General features: G+C 53.5%; 1 protein-coding gene across 3 annotated transcripts in view; it reads left to right on the top strand.

Moving 5' to 3' along the window:
* The window catches only part of WDR62 (WD repeat domain 62), a 49216-nt gene that overhangs the window by 30808 nt on the left and 992 nt on the right, over positions 1 to 17416 (top strand). The window contains exons 14-32 of one of the 3 annotated variants that reach the window (XM_036929080.2): positions 430 to 497; positions 576 to 697; positions 1581 to 1656; positions 2449 to 2560; positions 2652 to 2715; positions 3095 to 3217; positions 4209 to 4342; positions 6131 to 6183; positions 8125 to 8343; positions 9513 to 9637; positions 9955 to 10058; positions 10409 to 10519; positions 10804 to 10938; positions 11214 to 11325; positions 11439 to 11580; positions 11660 to 11720; positions 11905 to 12549; positions 13092 to 13249; positions 13345 to 13655. In XM_036929080.2, the coding sequence (XP_036784975.2) occupies positions 430 to 497; positions 576 to 697; positions 1581 to 1656; positions 2449 to 2560; positions 2652 to 2715; positions 3095 to 3217; positions 4209 to 4342; positions 6131 to 6183; positions 8125 to 8343; positions 9513 to 9637; positions 9955 to 10058; positions 10409 to 10519; positions 10804 to 10938; positions 11214 to 11325; positions 11439 to 11580; positions 11660 to 11720; positions 11905 to 12549; positions 13092 to 13249; positions 13345 to 13608 (2828 nt within the window). In that variant the 3' untranslated portion in view covers positions 13609 to 13655. Of the gene's footprint in view, positions 1 to 429; positions 498 to 575; positions 698 to 1580; positions 1657 to 2448; positions 2561 to 2651; positions 2716 to 3094; positions 3218 to 4208; positions 4343 to 6130; positions 6184 to 8124; positions 8344 to 9512; positions 9638 to 9954; positions 10059 to 10408; positions 10520 to 10803; positions 10939 to 11213; positions 11326 to 11438; positions 11581 to 11659; positions 11721 to 11904; positions 12550 to 13091; positions 13250 to 13344; positions 13691 to 17416 lie in introns of those variants that run through there. The other 2 variants (XM_057493191.1, XM_036929082.2) reach the window with 2 other exon arrangements.

Genomic DNA, 17416 nt, shown 5'->3' on the forward strand with positions numbered 1-17416 from the left:
GCTAGTGAGCAGTCAGGAGGGAGGCCCACGTGACGGGCCGGGCCTGAGGTACGTGTGGGTGTTCCAAGTGTTCTTCGTGGCATCGAGCCTCCCAGCTGTCTGCCTGTCTCCACTTGCTCCCTGCTTCAGGCCCACCTCCACTCGGCTGCCCAAGTCCCAAATTAGATATGGTGCCCCTTCTGTGTCCCTGTCCTTTGTTTCCTTATCTGCCCTTGCTCTTCAGAGGCCTACCTTGCCACTGCCCCATCTGCACCCCCCACACACACACAACTGAGGGGCCTGCCTGCCCCTAGTACCCACTTTACCTCCTCCAAGAAGTCTTCCCAACAGAGTTCCCTTGCAGTAGAGATGCCTAGCTCAGGTCTCTGACCCTAGTCAGGTTCAGCAGTGGCGCAACCCTGCCTAATGCACTGCCACCTTCTCCTCCAGGAAATAGAGACATCCAGATGATCAGCTGTGGGGCTGACAAGAGCATCTACTTTCGCAGTGCCCAGCAGGTAGAGTGGAGTGGCCTTGGGGGCTGGGGTGGGGAGCTTATCTGGGGTGTCCTCTGAAGGCCCTGCCTGCCCTTCCAGGCCTCGGATGGAATACACTTTGTCCGTACCCACCATGTAGCAGAGAAGACCACCTTGTACGACATGGATATTGACATTACCCAGAAGTATGTGGCTGTGGCCTGCCAGGACCGCAATGTGAGGTGAGGAGCTGCCCTGGGCTCTTAGCCTGGCCTGGTCTTGTTTCTGAGTGGGGCCTATAGGGGACCTAGTTGGATCTGTCTCCTTATGACCTGTCTACTTTTCTTCCCCTGCTCATCTGGTCTTTAGAAGCTGGGTTGGGTGGAGAGACCCAACAGATATTTCTTAGGAACCAGCCTCACCCATTCCTAACCTCGGTCAGCAGAGGTTCCTTCTGACTCTGGAAGCCTGTGTGGGGTGACTGAGAGGTGCTGGTATGACTTACAAACTCCTTTGTTTACCTCCATACTGAGCACCTGTCTGGAATGGACATCTGGGAGTCACAGCAGTGAACAGGGTAGCCCTAGGTCCTGCATTCACAGAGCTCACAGTCCCATGGAGGAGAGACAGACACCTCACCAGACAATGGCAGCATGGAGTGGTCAGGGCTGGGATGGAGGGCTTAGGGCTTCTGAGGAGACCCAACCCCACCTGGGATCAAGCAGGGCTTAAAGGAAGGAACATCTGAGCTGAGCCTGGGAAGGTCATGGAGGAGTGAGCCAAGGGAGGGGAGACAGAAAGAGTGCAGAGGGCAGAGCATGTGCAGAGAGGTTCTCCCCCCTTCATCTGCTCATTCAAACTGGGTGCCAGGTACTCAGCTTGCTCGGTAGCAGAGGAGACAGACATTAACTCAGTGGACGCCCCAACACGGAACCTCCGTCTCCAGCCTGAGACAGTGTCTCATTCTCTGAGATAGGGTTTCAGTCCAGGCATCAGATGTGGGGAATAAGAGGTGGCAGGATGCTTCTTGGGGAGAGGAGGGTGGCAGGTAAGGCTGGCGCCAGAGGTCAAGAGGGGGCAAGTGGTTAGGGCCATGTTGGCCACATTATGCCCTTACCTCCCCAGAGTTTACAGCACCATGAACGGGAAGCAGAAGAGGTGCTTCCGGGGCTCCCAGGGTGACGAAGGGTCCCTGCTGAAGGTGAGTTGCTGTGGCCCCAGGTAAGTGGCACACCAAGACCTTCTGCACCACTCCCCGCCGCCCACCCCCCCACCCCACTCCCAGTCTGTCTGCTGCCCAGATAGGCCACCTGAGCCTGTGCCCTCCTGGGCACCTGATCAAGGGTCCTGTGCTGGCTGGTACCCACAGTGGCCTGGCTGGCAAAGGATGCCTGGGAGCCAGGGGTGCCCAGACTACTTACTTCTACTCACTTCCCCAAGAGGAGGTGTTTACGTGGTTTCTGTTTTGAGTTGCAACAGTGTGGTGGGAAGAATCACAGAGGGCTGGGCTCCCTCATCAGGCTTTCGCCCTGCCTGGTTATCCAGGACAAGGTGAGGACCTTCTCAGAGCCCCTGGACCAGGGGAACTGTTAGCGGGCTCCAGCAGACCCTCTCAGAGCTCTGCCTCAGGCTGACTGTGATCATGGGCAGGCCTCCTCTCTGCTCAGGCCTGTCTCAGCATCTGTGAAATGTATATAAAGAGCCTTTATCATAGAGTTGTTCTGTGGAGGAAATAAGTTCACACACATACAGTGCTTAGTACAAAGCCTGACCATCCCCAGTACATTGCTGTGGTGGTTAATTTCTTCACTGGTGAAATGGGAGCACGAGTTCGTACCCTAACCAGGGTGTGTGTCCTGAGGGCTAGCTGGGACAAGTCCATGTCCAGCACGAGGAGGGTCCTCATTCAGTGGGGGCCGTGATGTTTGACCCAGGCCTTGCGATAGGGAAGAAGCAGGTACCCCAAATATCATATGGGCCCTCTTTTCGGCAGGTCCATGTGGACCCCTCAGGTACCTTCCTGGCCACAAGCTGCTCTGACAAAAGCATCTCAGTGATTGACTTTTACTCAGGCGACTGTGTTGCCAAGATGTTTGGCCATTCAGGTAGGTGTGTCCTGCTTGGGACACTTCCCCACCCCACCCCTGCACCCTTCTAATTCAGAAGAGCAGTGAAGCTTCTCTGCTCTGCTTGCAGAAATTGTCACTGGCATGAAGTTCACCTATGACTGTCGTCACTTGATCACAGTGTCTGGAGACAGGTGAGAAAGGCCTGGAAGGAAGCTGCCCCTGGCTGGCCTCCCTCTGGAAGTAGGTGGGACCTATACTGTGGGGAGAGCAAGGTTGGTGCCCAAAGAAGTCCCATTTGTTGCTCCCTTCAGTTTGCTCCTCTCCCTTCTCACAGCCCCCTTCCTTGGGTCTGAGGCCTTCAAGACCGGCCCCGGTCTGCTGGGATGCCTTGGACCCTGCCCAGGCTGTAGGCCTAACACAGTCTGGGGCTCCCCGCACTAAGCTGACAGGGTGTTTTCCATGAGGAGCCAGGGAATGGGGGTTTTGGCTATGGGGACCCAAGTGGCTGCAAGGTCAGATGGCTTCCATATTCTCCACTCCTCCCTGTCTGCATCTCTCTGGCCTCTGCAGCTGTGTGTTCATCTGGCACCTGGGCCCGGAGATCACCAACTGCATGAAGCTGCACCTGCTGGAGATCAACCACCGGGAGCAGCAGCAGAACATGAAGGAGCAGAAGTGCAGCAGCCACCCCAGGTCCTGGCTGCCACCAATCCAGCCCCCAGAGGAACGTCCTCCTGCTCTGGGCCCTGCCCCCTGGGCACTCACGGCCTAGTGGTAGAGACAGACTTGGGATACAAATTTACGATAATACATATGAGAAGGGTTTTGAAGTGAAAAAGAAAAATGATGGAGGGCCCATGAGCAATGTGATAGGGGAAGCCCCAGGGATCTTCAGGGATCAGAGGAGGATCCTGATCCAGCCCATGGTGGCAGGGTAGGTGGCAGGGGTTCAGTGAAGTTGGGACGTCTTCTTACTCTTTAAAGTCTTCACGCTTGCAAGACCAAGTTTTATTTGAAGTGTTTTGTGTTCTGGTATTTGATTTGGGATTTTGGTGTGGAGGTCTAAGTTTCAGTGGGGAGTTTGGGTTTACCCTCTCTCCTGCCCCTGGGGCTGTCCCTGTCTCTGTCTTGAGGCTTTGCCATTGCCTCCCCATGGGAACCAGGCCTTGACATGACCCACCTGCCCTGCAGTAGTTGCAGAGGTATAGCAGATCTATGCACAAGGGAGTGGGCAGCTTCCTTTTCGCTCCTAGTTTTGAGCCTCTCACCATCCTTAGGGCTGGAGCAGGGTCCTGACTTCAGGGCCTGCCTATGCCAAGCATGTTTCAGTCTCCAAAGGAGCTAAAATCTCATTGCTACCTCCCACTTCCCAGAACAGAACCAGTGAGAACAGAACAGCAGCTCCGTACTCAGGCCTCATGATCTGCTTTGCTTTCTGTCCCATTGCTGTGGCTCTTGGAGAGCTTGTCTTATTTTTTGAGCCCAGCCTTTGTTCTGTCTCACTGATTGTGGCTGTGTGTTTCTAGCAGAACAAGTGTCCCACATGAGACCTTCCAGCACCGTCTTGATTGGAAGTCAGTAACATGTTCATATGGAACCTAACACAGGGCCCAGCCCCAGGCAGGTTCCCCCTACCACCCTATTTACCTATTTCTCTCTTTGCCTTCCTCATCTCTGGCTTTAGGCATGAGACATACACATTCATGCCCAGCAAGATTTGCTCCCTAAGCCCTGGGGAGCAGACAGAAGATGAGCCGGAGGAAGAATGTGAATCTGAAGAGTTGCTGAAGACACCATCCAAAGAGAGCTTGGATCCAGGTTGGGAAAGGGGCCCAACCAATGGGGCCCTATTTTGAACTCTTAGTATAGGGATCATCTCTGGGTTTCACCCACTACTTTGTTTTCTGGGCCTGGCACATAATGAAGCTCAGTAATCATATTGTTCAGGATTTTCAGTGTAATAGCAACCAGACTCTAATTGGCTTAAACTGGAAAGATAATTTATTGGCTCAAGTACCTGAAAATTTTACAAGAATATTGGCTTCAGGCATAACTGGATCTAGGTAGTCAAGTGATATTAAAGGAAGATATTTTTCTCCATCTCTTGGCTCTGCTTTTCTCCATGTTGGCTTTGCTCTCATGCAGACTCTCCCTTCCCTGGGGCAAAGGTTTCCTTAGCAGTTGTAGGTTAGAAAACTGTGGAGAAGAGAGCACCTCTTTCTCAGTAGCTCAAGCAAAGCCCCAGGGTTGTGACTTATGTTCCTGGTGTGAGTCATCTGCCCCATTCTGATCCAGTTACTGTGACTGGCAAGGCCTGAGTCATGTGGTCATCCTTGGGGACAGAAGCTTTAATCATCTCCATCTGACCAAAGATGGGGGTGGAAGGGGATCCAGGGGAAACACAGGGTGCTGTTAACCAGAAGATAGAACAAGTTCTATTGTTCAAGCAAAAGGGAGAGTGGTAGCTCAATTTTATAAAAAGGCCAAGCCCTCTGTGAATTCTGCTCCTTTGCATATTGGCTTGGCTTAAGCCCTCCTGGCTGCAAGATGGCTGCTTAAGTTCTAGGCATCAAAGGCATGGTTAAATAGGACATTCCCTCATGGAATCTCCTTTAGACAGGAAACTCTCCCAGAAGCCCCTTTGGGTTTCTCTCAGGTCCCATGGCCATGACTGCTCCAGCAAAGAGAGGCTGGGAAGAGTGGCTAGCACTGGGCGCTGTCAGCCAGTAAGAGGAAAACAGGCAGGGGCCAACCGGATGGCTGGTTGGTGAAGAAGAGAATATGAGAATTCAGCCTTAGGAAAAAAACAGAGAGTAAATAACTAATTTTCTTTGTTGCCACCCTCACACCTGATCCAGTGTCCCACCAGGGTGGCCACTTTTATCAGTTTGGTGTGGATCCTTATAGTCCTTTTCCTGAACATTAATATGCATATGTTCGAAACACATTAATATGCTAGCCATCGAAACACAAATTGTGTCCACAAATTGTAGTATACTGCAGACGTCATTCTGTTGTCTTTTTCCTCCCGTGTAAGTACCTTATCAAACTGGATGTTGGTGGATACATAGCAAAGGCCCCCCCATCCGGTCCTGAATACCAGCAGCATGGTAGGGTATTTTAAGGTGCCCCTGTCTAGGTGGGCATTTAGATTTTATCTCACTTTACTCCATTGTGAATGAGGCTGTGCTGACTGCTCTGAGGCTGCCACTTCAGGCACATGTGAGTGTTTCTCCAGGCCAGACGCCAAGTCCTGGCCCTGCTGTGCCCTGGGGTATTATGAATTATTTTGAAACAGAACCCCCAGTGCCTTCCAAATTCAGTGACTGCCGCACCCAGCAGTCAGCATTAAACCCTCCACTCCTGGAGACTTGTCAATATTTGATAGTATGAAGAACTTAAATTTGTGTCATTTTTATGGGTAAAATATTATATCCCATTGTGTAAGTGTGCATTTCCCTGACAATTAGTGAGGAGAGGTGAAGCATCTTTTCATAGGACTGTCGTTTCCTGTATTGTCTCTTTGGAGAACTGCCTGTTTATGTATGCAGCCCATTTGTCTGTTGGGTTGTTTATTCTTTTTTCCTGGATTCTATGTCTCTCCAGATCCTCAGTGCCTGCTGACCAATGGCAAGCTGCCACTCTGGGCAAAGCGGCTGGTGAGTCTATGTGGAGACTGGGACTCCTAGAGGCCGGCAAAGTAGGGGTGCCCTCCATGCCCTCCTTTCTTCTGTGAGCCCTTTTGCCCCTCCATGGCTCTCCCTGGGCAGCCTCATCATCCTTCTAGTCTCAGCTTAGGCAGCCCTGCATTCATGCAACATGTATTTACTGAATGCCGCCCTGTGCGAGGCCTTGTTCTGGCCGGGAGCTAGAGCAGTGAGCAGGGCAGGCAAATCTCTGCCTTCATGGGCTCATTTTCTAGTGTGGGAGATAGACAGTCTTCAACAGGTAAATTGCATACTGTTTTGGGAGCTGTTCAGTGCAATGGCAGAAACAGCCAGGAGTGCCAGGGAGGGGTGACAATATTCAGGTAAAGAGAAAGGTCCTCACTTGGGGAAGTGCTATTGGGGCAGAGTTGGAACAAGTGAGAAATGCGGGTCCTGGGGAAGAGTGTTTAAGGTAGAACAGTGTGCAAGGGGAAAGGCCCGGAGGCAGTGTCGGGTGTAGAGTGCTCAAGGAGTACAGGGAGGCCCAGGTGCCTGGGTTGAGGATGAATGAGGGGTGGGAGGTGGGGTTCAGAGGCAGTGGGGCCGGATGGGGTGGGCTGCGGTGCATTCCCTCCGCACTCCTTACTGCCCTCCCCCACTTCTTTTCCCCAGAGCACCAAGATAGAGAGAAGGGAGGGCTTGAAGCTGAGGAAGGCCATGATCTGCCTCAGGTGTTCATGGCCCTCCATGGCTGCCTCTGAGAGGCAAGTAGGAGGACAGAGGAGGCTGCTGGCAGCAGGAGAGGTTGGAGGCTGGATTAGGGAAGAGCCGTTTGGATTTTGGTGGTTTTTTAGATGGAACCAAACAACTGGATAGGAGGAAAAGAGGGACTGAGATGACGTTAGGATTGAATGAATGGCTGTTAACTTGAGGGAGGAGCAGGCTAGGAGCTGGTGGGTTAGCAGCAGGCAGGAGAACCCTAAACCCTAGTTTAGATGGTTTATGTCAGGAGAAATGTCAGACCTTAGATCCAAGCCTAAACTTCCTCAGGGAAGTCCTCCTTGCCATCCCATCCTCTGCAGACCGTCAGGGCATCTGGCTGTACTCTCAGGCCCAAGCTTCCCCTTATCAATGCATATACAGTTGGAATTACATTCAGCAAATATTCACACCACACTCTCTGTGGGCTCTTTTCTGACTTTTGTATGTATTATCTCATTTAATCCTCATTGAGGTAGGGGCTTTTTACATCTCCATTTCACAGATAGGAAAACTGAAGCCCAGAGAAGTTAACTTTACCAGGGTCACACATAGGAATTAGAGGACATGGGATTGATCCTAGGCAGAATGACTCCAGAGCCTGAGTTCTAAACACCCTCCTGTCTCTGAAGCAACAGTCTTGGTAGGAGGCAGTGGTGGGCAGGACCAGGGTGGCAGGAGAAGTCTGTATCTCGGATGTGTTTGGATGGCAGAGCTGAGAGAATTTGCTGGAGAAATACAATGTGGAATATGAGGGACAGTATAAGAGAGAGCAATGAAAGATGACTTCAAAGTCTGGGGCGTGAGCAGCTAGAAAGAGTAACTGAGGTAGGGAAGGCTTTAGGAGGAGCAGGTTTACAGGGAAGATCCAGAGTTGTTTCCAATATGTTCACTTGGAAATATCACTAAACTGGAGATATATCTACATAGTCTAAATGTAAATACACTAGATGTATCTGAAATACACTAAACTGGAGTAGATGTATGAAATATCCATAACTGGAGATGTAGAGCAGTTGCATGAGCATTTCTGAAGCTTAAGAGGAAGTTACAGGCTGGAGATACATGTCTGGAAGTTGTTTCTAAGTAGTGTTTAAAGCCAAGAGACAGGGTGAAGTCCCTGCAGTGTCCCTGGGCCTTGGTGGAGTTTTTGAGCACTTGGCTAGCTACCTGACTGTCCCTTGTCACTGTCAGCTAGGAGACGACGATGTGGTGGATGGCTCGGCCTTCCATGCCAAGCGCAGCTACCAGCCACATGGCCGCTGGGCAGAGCGGGCTGGCCAGGAGCCCCTCAGGACCATCCTGGATGCCCAGCACCTGGACTGCTACTTTACCCCCATGAAGCCTGAGAACCTGGAGGCCTCTCTTCTGGATACAGTGGAGCCACGGAGCCTGGCAGGCCTCCTGAGTGAGGTACAGACGGCCTGCCTGCCCCACCCAGCCCGCCGTCCCTGCTCTACAGCTGCCCACCCAGGACTTGGAGCCTTAGCACTCTTGTTTTGAAAATAAGGCTGATTGTCCCACTCCCAGGGTGCAGGAGGGTTATATAAGATGGTGGAAGGCAGGAAGCTGAGCCCTGAGCCTGGTGCACAGTGAGACTTCCCAGGGCAGACAGGAAGTCTAAGAGGTGGGTCACTTGGGGGTTCAGAGCTTGGGTCTGAGAGCAGGCCTGGGCCTGAGTGGGGGCATCTGAGCAGGTGAAGCCCTGGCCTACCAGGTCCTGGCTCTATGACATGCTGCTAGGCTTGCCTCTCTGGGCTTCAGTTTCAAAAAAAAAAAAGGTCATTAAAGAAAGGATAACCAAGATAAAAAGATTTCTAAAAAATGGTCAAAATCTCTATAGCATCTTACTACACTGATGGACAGTAACTGCAAAGGGGTGTGTGGAGGGGACTTGATAATATGGGTGAATGTAGTAACCACAACGTTGCTCATATGAAACCTGAGCATACGATTGTATATCAACGATACCTTAACTTAAAAAAAAAGGTCAAAACAAGAAAGCCCTCAGGGCTTTTACAGGAATCCAGTGCTTAGAACAGGACCTGGGCCCCCAGAGATGCTGAAGCAACTTTAGCTCTTACTCTATTATTTTCCAACAAAAATTTTTTTAATGCTATTTTTCTTTTTTGTAATGGTATGTAAGCAAATCTTAGGTATACAGCCTGATGAATTGTTACCTATGTATCCACCACCCACATCAGAATATAGAGCATTTTCTCCTTCCTGAAAGACCCTCTTGTGCCCTTCCAGTCAGTGCTCCACCCAAGGGCACCAGGATTCTGACCTCTCACTGTGGACTGGTTGGCGTGCTCTGGAAGTTCATGTGAATAGGGTCTTACAGGGTTGGAGCCATGCCTGTTTCTCCTGTGAAGGGGCTGATGCTGATTCAGGGAGAGCACAGAATGAGGGTATGATGAGCAGGGCACTTGGCCCAGGCTCACAGTGAGCATCCAACAGAGGGGGCTGTCATCTCACCCACATCTTTACTATTACTGTCGGTGTGGACGGGACACCTAGAGGCTTGCAGAAGGCCCTGGTTGCCACAGCTGCCTCAGATGGCTGTGCTCTCTTCACCCCAGTCAGAGAGTCCCCAGGAGGATGGCTGTGGGCAGCCCTCCTTCCTACCCCTCCAGAGGGCATCCTCTGAGGACAGCGAGCACATCATCTCCCTGGAGGCAGACGTGACAGTCACAGAGACAGACAGGTGGGTGTCCTTTGCACCAAGGGGAGCCTTGGTTGGCAAGAAGCAGCCTCAGTTGATAGGCAGATCTTGGAAGAACCATTGTCTGCTCCCCTCCTGGCCCTGTGGGAGCGGGGCAGAGGTGGGGTGGCCTGGCCTCAGCTGCGGCTTCAGTTTCCCCGTTCCAGGTGGAGGTGCTGGGAGCCTTTGGAGGAGGCAGGAGAGGCAGGCAGAACTCCCAGTAGGAGCAGGGTGTGGATGCCTAGGGGTGCTGGATGTGGCTGGTTGTTTACTAACTGGTATGTTTTCCTCCCCTTGTGCTGCCCCCACTGGCCCTGCAGCAAGTCCTGCACAAAGGAGGGAGACGGGGAGTCTGGAAACCCGCGAGGGGCTTCCTACCGCAGGGCCTCCTCCGTTGGCTCAAAGGATCAAAGCCCACCTGAGGGTGAGTGAGGGTGAGGAGGCAGGCACCCTGTGGTCGTCTCTTCCTCTGGCTAGGCCCCTTCCTGGGTACTGACGGTGACCCTGACCCCGTCATCCTGAAGATCAGAGTCTGTCAGACAGTCAGTGGTCCCTTCTGCTACCCGAGGATTCTGGAGCCCAACTGCCCATTAGCAAGAGCCCAGCTTTGTCACTTCTTAAAGTGTAACCTTGCAGATCCATAAGAATGGGAGCAGGTATTATCATCCCCATTCTCCAGGTGGGGAAATTGAAGCCCAGAGAACCTGAGCCACTTACCTGACTCTCCAGCCAGGGCCTGTCTTTGGGCTCCTGACCCCTATCCTGCTCCTCCAGACTCAGGGGGATCAGAGGCCGACTTGGAGTGCAACTTCATCACCATCCATTCCTCCCCTCCGTGGCTGAACCCAGGCCCCTGCTTTGATATGACCATGCCCCCTACACCAGGTAAGCAGGGGCTAGACACTGGAAGGGCAGTGCACAGACCTGGCTACGGGACGGTCATGATGAGTAACCACTGGGCCCACATCAGCACTGCACCTGATGCCCGCTGAGCCTCCATTTCCTCATCTGGAAAACGCCTTTCCTCAGCCTGGTGGCAACAGGGTGTGGGACCAGCAAGTCCAGCTTTTTCCATTGTTAAGTGTCTGTGTAGGGGCGGCTGCCATGACTCGTGGTATTGACAATTCTCTCCTGCCTGCCCCTCTGCCCCGCCCCTTCGCCTCTCCCAGGATGCCCAGGTACTGCAGAGGAGTTGTCCCATCCTGAGGTGCCAGGCATATGCAACAGCTCCCTGCCCCAGACCCCTGAGCAGGAGAAGTTCCTCCGCCACCACTTCGAGACGCTTACTGACGCTCGCCCTGAGGGTAGGGCCCTGCCCCTCTCTGAGCCCTGCCTGGGCATGCCACCTAGTGCTGGGCACAGTGTGAGCGTCTCTGGGGTAGGGCTTCCCTTGGCAGTGCTTGTAGGGTGGTGGGACGGCACAGGTTTTATCTTAAGGACTGAGCTGCAGTTCCATCTCCTGTTCTGTTTGGACCCATGGCATGTTTGCTGCCTTTGATGGGGGTTTCTGAGGACCTGCCTGCTGGCCTTTGGGCTGGTTGGCTAGAGAGACTCAGGGCTCCCTGGGCGTCTTCCCTAGAGCTCTGCCATGGGTCCCTGAGAGACGTGAAGGCCTCTGAGATTGAAGACTTCTTTAGTCCTCGGCTGAGCATTTCAGCCCAGTTCCTGTCACGGCTCCAGGAGACATCCAGGTAGGAGCTGGTGATCTAATGAACCCCTACCCAGTGTTCCAGCTGTCTATATGGGGCTCTGTACCCTGCGGTACCCCCAGGGCAGCCACAACCTCCTGGTTTCCTCCCAACAGGTTCACCCACACCTTCCCTCCCCAGCTTCCCCTGCACTTGGTGGAGTCCCCGGAAGTCGAACTCACAGACCTGGTGGGCAGCCAGCCCAGAGCAGAGCCCTTGAGAGCAGATACTGACTGCACCTCCCCAGGCAGGACCAACGTGAGTACCGGGCTACCCACCTCAGGACCCAGGGCTGGGAGCCGGGAGGCCTTCTCTTCACCGCGGGCTGTGCTTGCAGGTCCTCTCTGAGGAGCAGGCTGAGGTGCCCCTTGAGACTCTGGAGGCCTGGGGCCCACCGAGTGAGTGCCTCCTGTCCCCAGATGAATAACCCTGGGGTCTCACCCAATGGCCCTGGGTACCCAGCTTGGACCATGGTTGGGGATGGGCAGGGACCACTCATACCCTGAAGCCACCCTGGGGTGGGGCCCTGTGCCTCCGCCCTGTAGCTGGAGTGTGAGAGTAAGCTGGCTGCTTCCTTTACAGCCCCCTGCCTCACAGGCCTGGTGCCCTGGGTCCCCTCCTCCGCAGTGCTGCCCACAGACAGGAAGCTGCCTACATCTACAGCCCTACCTGCTCTAGACCTGGCTCAGGGGGTCTATACCCCCTCCATCGGCTCCTACAGGAAAGCCACTATCAGCTCCCGTGCCAAAATGTCACACCACATCTCCCTGGAGGACAGTGAAGATCCTGGCCTGGCTGAGCTGGCCAGGCCCCTCCGAAGGCCTCCATCGATCAGGGAGCTGCCATCCCTGGGCCAGGATCTCCAGGCCACCATCACCATGGCAGCATCCATTTCTGACAGTGAGAGCCGAGAACCTGCCCTGTCCTGTGGCAACCATGAGACCCGGGCCAGCCTTAAACTGACCCTGCCAAGCATCTGTGACAGGCTTTTGCTGCCCCGAGCCCTAGTGGAACCACCCACCACATGTGTCTGGTCCCAGGAGCCTGTGGTCACCCAGCCCAATGTTACAGTCACAACAGCCAGCTTCCCAGACCCCAGGCCTGTCGAGGGGAGCGCCCTGACCCTTAAGCCTCTCAACAACCCTGCTCACCCGAACAGCCCCCCACTTCCAGAGACCAGGCCTGGGGTCCCAGGCAGCAGCATCTCTCTCCTGGAGCCCGCCTCTGGTGAGTAACACCCTTGGGATAAGAGACTGTCCCCTGAGCTCATCCCATGTACCAGCTGACTCAGGTCTAAAGGTGGGTGTGACCTGGCCACAAGGGCTGTGTCATTCCTTCACTCATTTACTTAAATATTTAGAGAGTACTTTCTATGTGTTGGGCTTTGTCTAGGCCCTGGGAACATGGGAGGACTACAGAGAATTGACACCTTAACTGGGGTAGATGCCCAGACTCAATTTATAAGTTAAGTGTTTAGTGTATCAGAAAGTGATAATGTGCTGAGGAGAGAAATAAGAGAAAGGGTTTAGGGAGTGAGAAGTAAGGACACTGGTTACAGTGTTCAGTAGGATAATGAGAAAAGGCTATTGGGGCAAAGGTGACATATGAGCTGAGACATGAAGGAGGGGAGAGGTAGGGAGGGAGCCTTGGGGACTAAGGGGAATGTCCCAGGCAGACAGACAACAGATGGAATCAGCCCAGACACCCTGGCCTCTCTTAGACCAGCTGGAAAGCAGAGGCATCTTCTCATTCTTTCCCTCTACCCCCAGATGCGCTCAGTCTGGACACTGGCAGCCCTGGACATTGGGGGGAGTCCAGGGTACCACCTGGGATTCTGCCTCCAGCTCCCTTTGAGCTGAGCAGTGTGGGGACCCTGGTGCACAGACTGAAGACTGCCTTCCAAGAAGCCCTGGACCTTTACCACTTGGTGAGCCAAGCCCCAGGGTCCAGGGAGAGGGCTGAGGGGACTCCCGGGGACTGCCTGGCCTGGGTGGTCCCTGACAAGGTTGGCACCCCTTCCAGATGGTCTCCAGTGACCAGGTGAGCACTGAGCAGCAGCAGGCACGGACTGAGCTGGCTTCCACCTTTCTTTGGATCCACAGCGAGTTAGAGACCAACGACTGGCTGGTTGGGACCGATGTGGCCCCTGCCCAGGCCCTGCCCAGCCCAGGCCCCCCATCCCCACCGACACTGTGTCCCCTGGCCAGCCCTGATCTGCACGCACTGCTGGAACACTACTCAGAACTGCTGGTGCAGGCTGTGCGGAGGAAGGCCCGGGGGCACTGAGGCCCGGCAGCCCCTGCCTCCACCACGGCCTTGCTGCTTCTGTGGAAGTAGGTATTTCTAAGCAAATAAACTGACAGCTGGAGGAATGGTTCCTGGTTCCTGTCCTGGCGCATCCACAAAGCCCGTGCTTCAGCTGGATGCAGGGAAGGAGGGTGGAGAGCAGTGCTCTGGTGGACTAGCCCAGGGAACTCTGTCAAGCCCTAGTGCTGAGCCCTGCTCTGGGACTCTGTTGGTGGAGAATATGGGCCCAACATTCCCAAGAAGTCTGGAGACTAATAATGACAACCCCAGCACCTGGCTCCCATGTCGCCTGTCCCATCCCATTGAGCTGCTGTGGGGTTATGTGTGGTCCTTGCCTAGTAGGGCCCAGCTGTACCCCAAGGGCCAGCCATTCTTCCGTGCCCCCTCCTGATGCCCAAGAACCCACTGGAGCTGCTTTGCTCACCATGTGCCAGACCCTGGCCAGCAGCATCTCCATTGCCAAATTGTTGGCTCATGGCCCCTGGGCCAGGCCCATGCTGGATCCTATGAGGTTCAGGCTTTTGTCCCCATCTGCAGCAGAAATTGAGGAGAGACAAACAGGTTTACCCACTGGACAATCCGGGCAGCATGCTCAGGCCTTCCAGCAGCTGGGACCAGTAATTCCTTCTCCAGTGGGAGCTTCAGGATCCCATGAGCTCCCAGCACTAGTACCAGCTTCCCCAGGCAGTAGGCATCTAGCCCCATGGCACGTCTGCAAGAATGCCCCTTGGGACCACAAAAGCCTCCACTGACCCAAGTCTATAAAAAGGAAGCCAGTGGGGGGCAGGGCCCCCCAAAACAGTCCAATCACATGGCTTGCTGCAGCCTTCCCCGCTTGCCTGTGAGTTCCTCTGTGCTGTGTTTGGTGGTCATAGCCCACCAGAAACAGGCTCAGAAAGAACTGGTGTCTTGCCCAGGGTCCTACAGAGCTAAGACTCAAACCTAAACTGGCCTGGTAGCAGAGCCAGACCCTTCAACATGCGGACATGGTCCTCTGCTACCTCTGTAAACATTGACACACATCAGAATCAATCATGCAGTTGTTAAAAAAAAACCTGCTGGCCCCCAGGTGCCTGTCACTGTTCAGCAAGTTGGGGTAGAGTGAGGATGTGTGCCTTCATGGCATTCGCCTCTGGAGAGTGAAACACACAAAGTAACTGTGAGACTTGGTGAGTTGAGGAAATTCACTGTGCTGGTTGAAGGGTCAAGGAAGGCCTTTTTGAGCTGACATTTGAGCTGAGGTTTGCTAAAGGGCACAGGCCATGTGGATGTCCCAGGACAGCCACCGGGCAGAACAGCTAGTACCAGAGGCCCCATGGGGGGATCAAACCTATGTGTAAGGAATAACAACAAAGCCAGGATAGCTGAACAGAGTTAGGGGAGAGAGTAGGAGAGGAGGTAGAAGAATGGGGTCTAAACATGCAAAGCCTTGTTGCTTCATGACATTTAAATCCAAGAAACATTTGCAACAATGTTTTTCCCTTCAATACCTGATCTTGGTGTGGAGAGATGCCTGGTATTATTTATTTCTCAAGGTTCCCTCTCCCTGACTCAGGGAGTTGGGGTGGTCCAGAACTCATAGGTGGGCTGCACCTCTGCTAAGGGCTCCCGGCCCAGGTCCACAGCTGCCCCAACAAGCCTGGAAAACCACCCTTCCTACTCCTGCCTGGCTTGGCCACAGTAGCCTAAGATCCTTGAGGCAAGGTTTGGCATGCAAGCCCCTGGACACCAGGGGACCATTTTGAGCCACTGTCCCTCATGGAATTTACCCTCTTCTGACCCAACTCCAAGTAGCAAACTCCTGGCTTTCAGGGGCCCAAGCTGTAGGGGATATATGTTGATGTTCCTGCTCTGTCACCCTTTGTGAATCTGAGTTTCACCCTCCAGCATAGGCCCTCACAGCTGCAACACGGTTGCCATAGCACTCAGCGGTACCCCTCATCCAACCAGGGGCAAAGCCTTGAAGCGAGGCAGCTGCCAGGGTAGTGGGGAAAAGTACAAAGGCTTCCTAGATGTCTCCTCCCCTTTCAAAGCAGTCATAGGAAACAGGAATAGAGATTGTTTCGATTTGCTTCGACAAACACTTCTCCTGGGCATGTGACTACTCAAAATTGGACTCTCAGAACAAAAGGAGGGTGGGCTGGTAGTTAGAGAGGACCTGGTGTCTCTGCCATTCTCCACTTAATGCTGAGCTCTTCAGCCCTGGAAGGACCACACTTTGTCCTTGCACTAACCAGCTGGTTTAGCAACCACTGCTGGTGAATGTGTGTGTGTGGCTTGTGAACCTACAGAGTCCCAACAGGAAGAGGACAGCATTCTCACATGAGGTGTTTTAAAGAGAGTTGAGTGACGGGATCATTTGCAAAGGAGTGGGCAGAGAGTAGGGAAACCACAGGGCCAACACAGTACCCTGGGCTGGTCCCAGGGAAGAGCTATTGCCCTCAGCCCCCACCCCGACCACGAGGCACAAGGGGACAAAGTGCAACCCAGAAGAGCACATCCTGGAGACAGGGCTACCCTAAGGGGAGCTGTGTCCCTTGCACCCCCACAGGGAGGGAGTTAGGCGGAATCCCCTCTCCCATCTTCAGGGCTCTCCATGGCTCAAGCCCTACTGGAAGCTAGAGGGCACAGGAGGCCAGATGCTGCTGCCCACCCAGGTCAGCCTCCCAGGACATGGAATAGGGCAGAACAGGACAGAACAAGTTCCTGGGGGCAAATAAAGACACCCAGGCCCAGATTTCTTCTCTATTGTGTTTTCAGCAACACAGGAACGTTACCTCAAGAGACAAGGTGCTGGGCATGGAGAACTGTGCACTTGAGAAGAAACAAAACGGCCCCCTCACCCATTTGCTAGCTCATTCAGTGCAATTTGCCTCCTGCACTCCGTGCTGGGCACATCCCAGATAGCGCACTGCTAGACCTGTGCTGGGCACTCCAGTCATGACTGCATGAAATCCAGCAGTTGTGAGATGGAGACACTTAAAACCCCATTTTAGGGATGGGTATATTGAAACTCAGATGCTTGCCTGACCACCCCATTCCTCAAGACTTCCTCAAAACCTCTTGTGTATGTCTGCCACTTGCTAGCACCCATGCTAAACAGTCTCTCCACATGATCTACATGGGTCCTCAGCACAAACCAGTGACTGATAGGAGACTCATTAGTCCTGTTTTCCAGATGAAGAAGCCAAAGCTCAGCACAAAGAGACTTGCCCAAGTCCTGCAGAGATAACGTGGCAAAGCTCTGGGCCAGCTGACTCAGCACTGCCTCCCTGCTTCCCCAAACGAATCAGCAGGACGACTCCCATCGAGTGTGAAGAAATGAAATACTGCTTCTCGCATCCCGAAGCCTCTGTATAGCCTGTTCCCTTTGTGTGGAAACTCTTTTTCCTTCAGGGCTCATGCCCAGGAAGCCATCCTGAACCTTAGACTAGATCAGGGGCCTCTCTTGGGCACCCCAGTACCCCTGAGTTTTCTTGATTGCAGCTTGGATCCCTCTGCCTGGGCTTCCTGTCACAGGTGTGCTCATTCTGGGCTGTCACATGTTTCCCCCATCGACTAAGTATGTGTTCATTTTCTGTGCCAAGTTAGGCCTAACCTATAGTTGGAGCTCAGGAAATTGTTAGGTGAATAAATGAAAGTAATGGTATGGGGAATATTCAAAATCCTTAACCCTTGGTTAAGAGGTCAAACAATAACTAAGCTAGAGCACATCCCAGCTAGAGTGCTGAGGGTAGAGTCCTGGGAGCCCCTGCCTCTATCAGGTGATTCCTTTTAGTTCCTGGAC

This window comes from Manis pentadactyla, chromosome 15, assembly GCF_030020395.1.
Source record: "Manis pentadactyla isolate mManPen7 chromosome 15, mManPen7.hap1, whole genome shotgun sequence".
Taxonomy (NCBI): Eukaryota; Metazoa; Chordata; class Mammalia; order Pholidota; family Manidae; genus Manis; species Manis pentadactyla.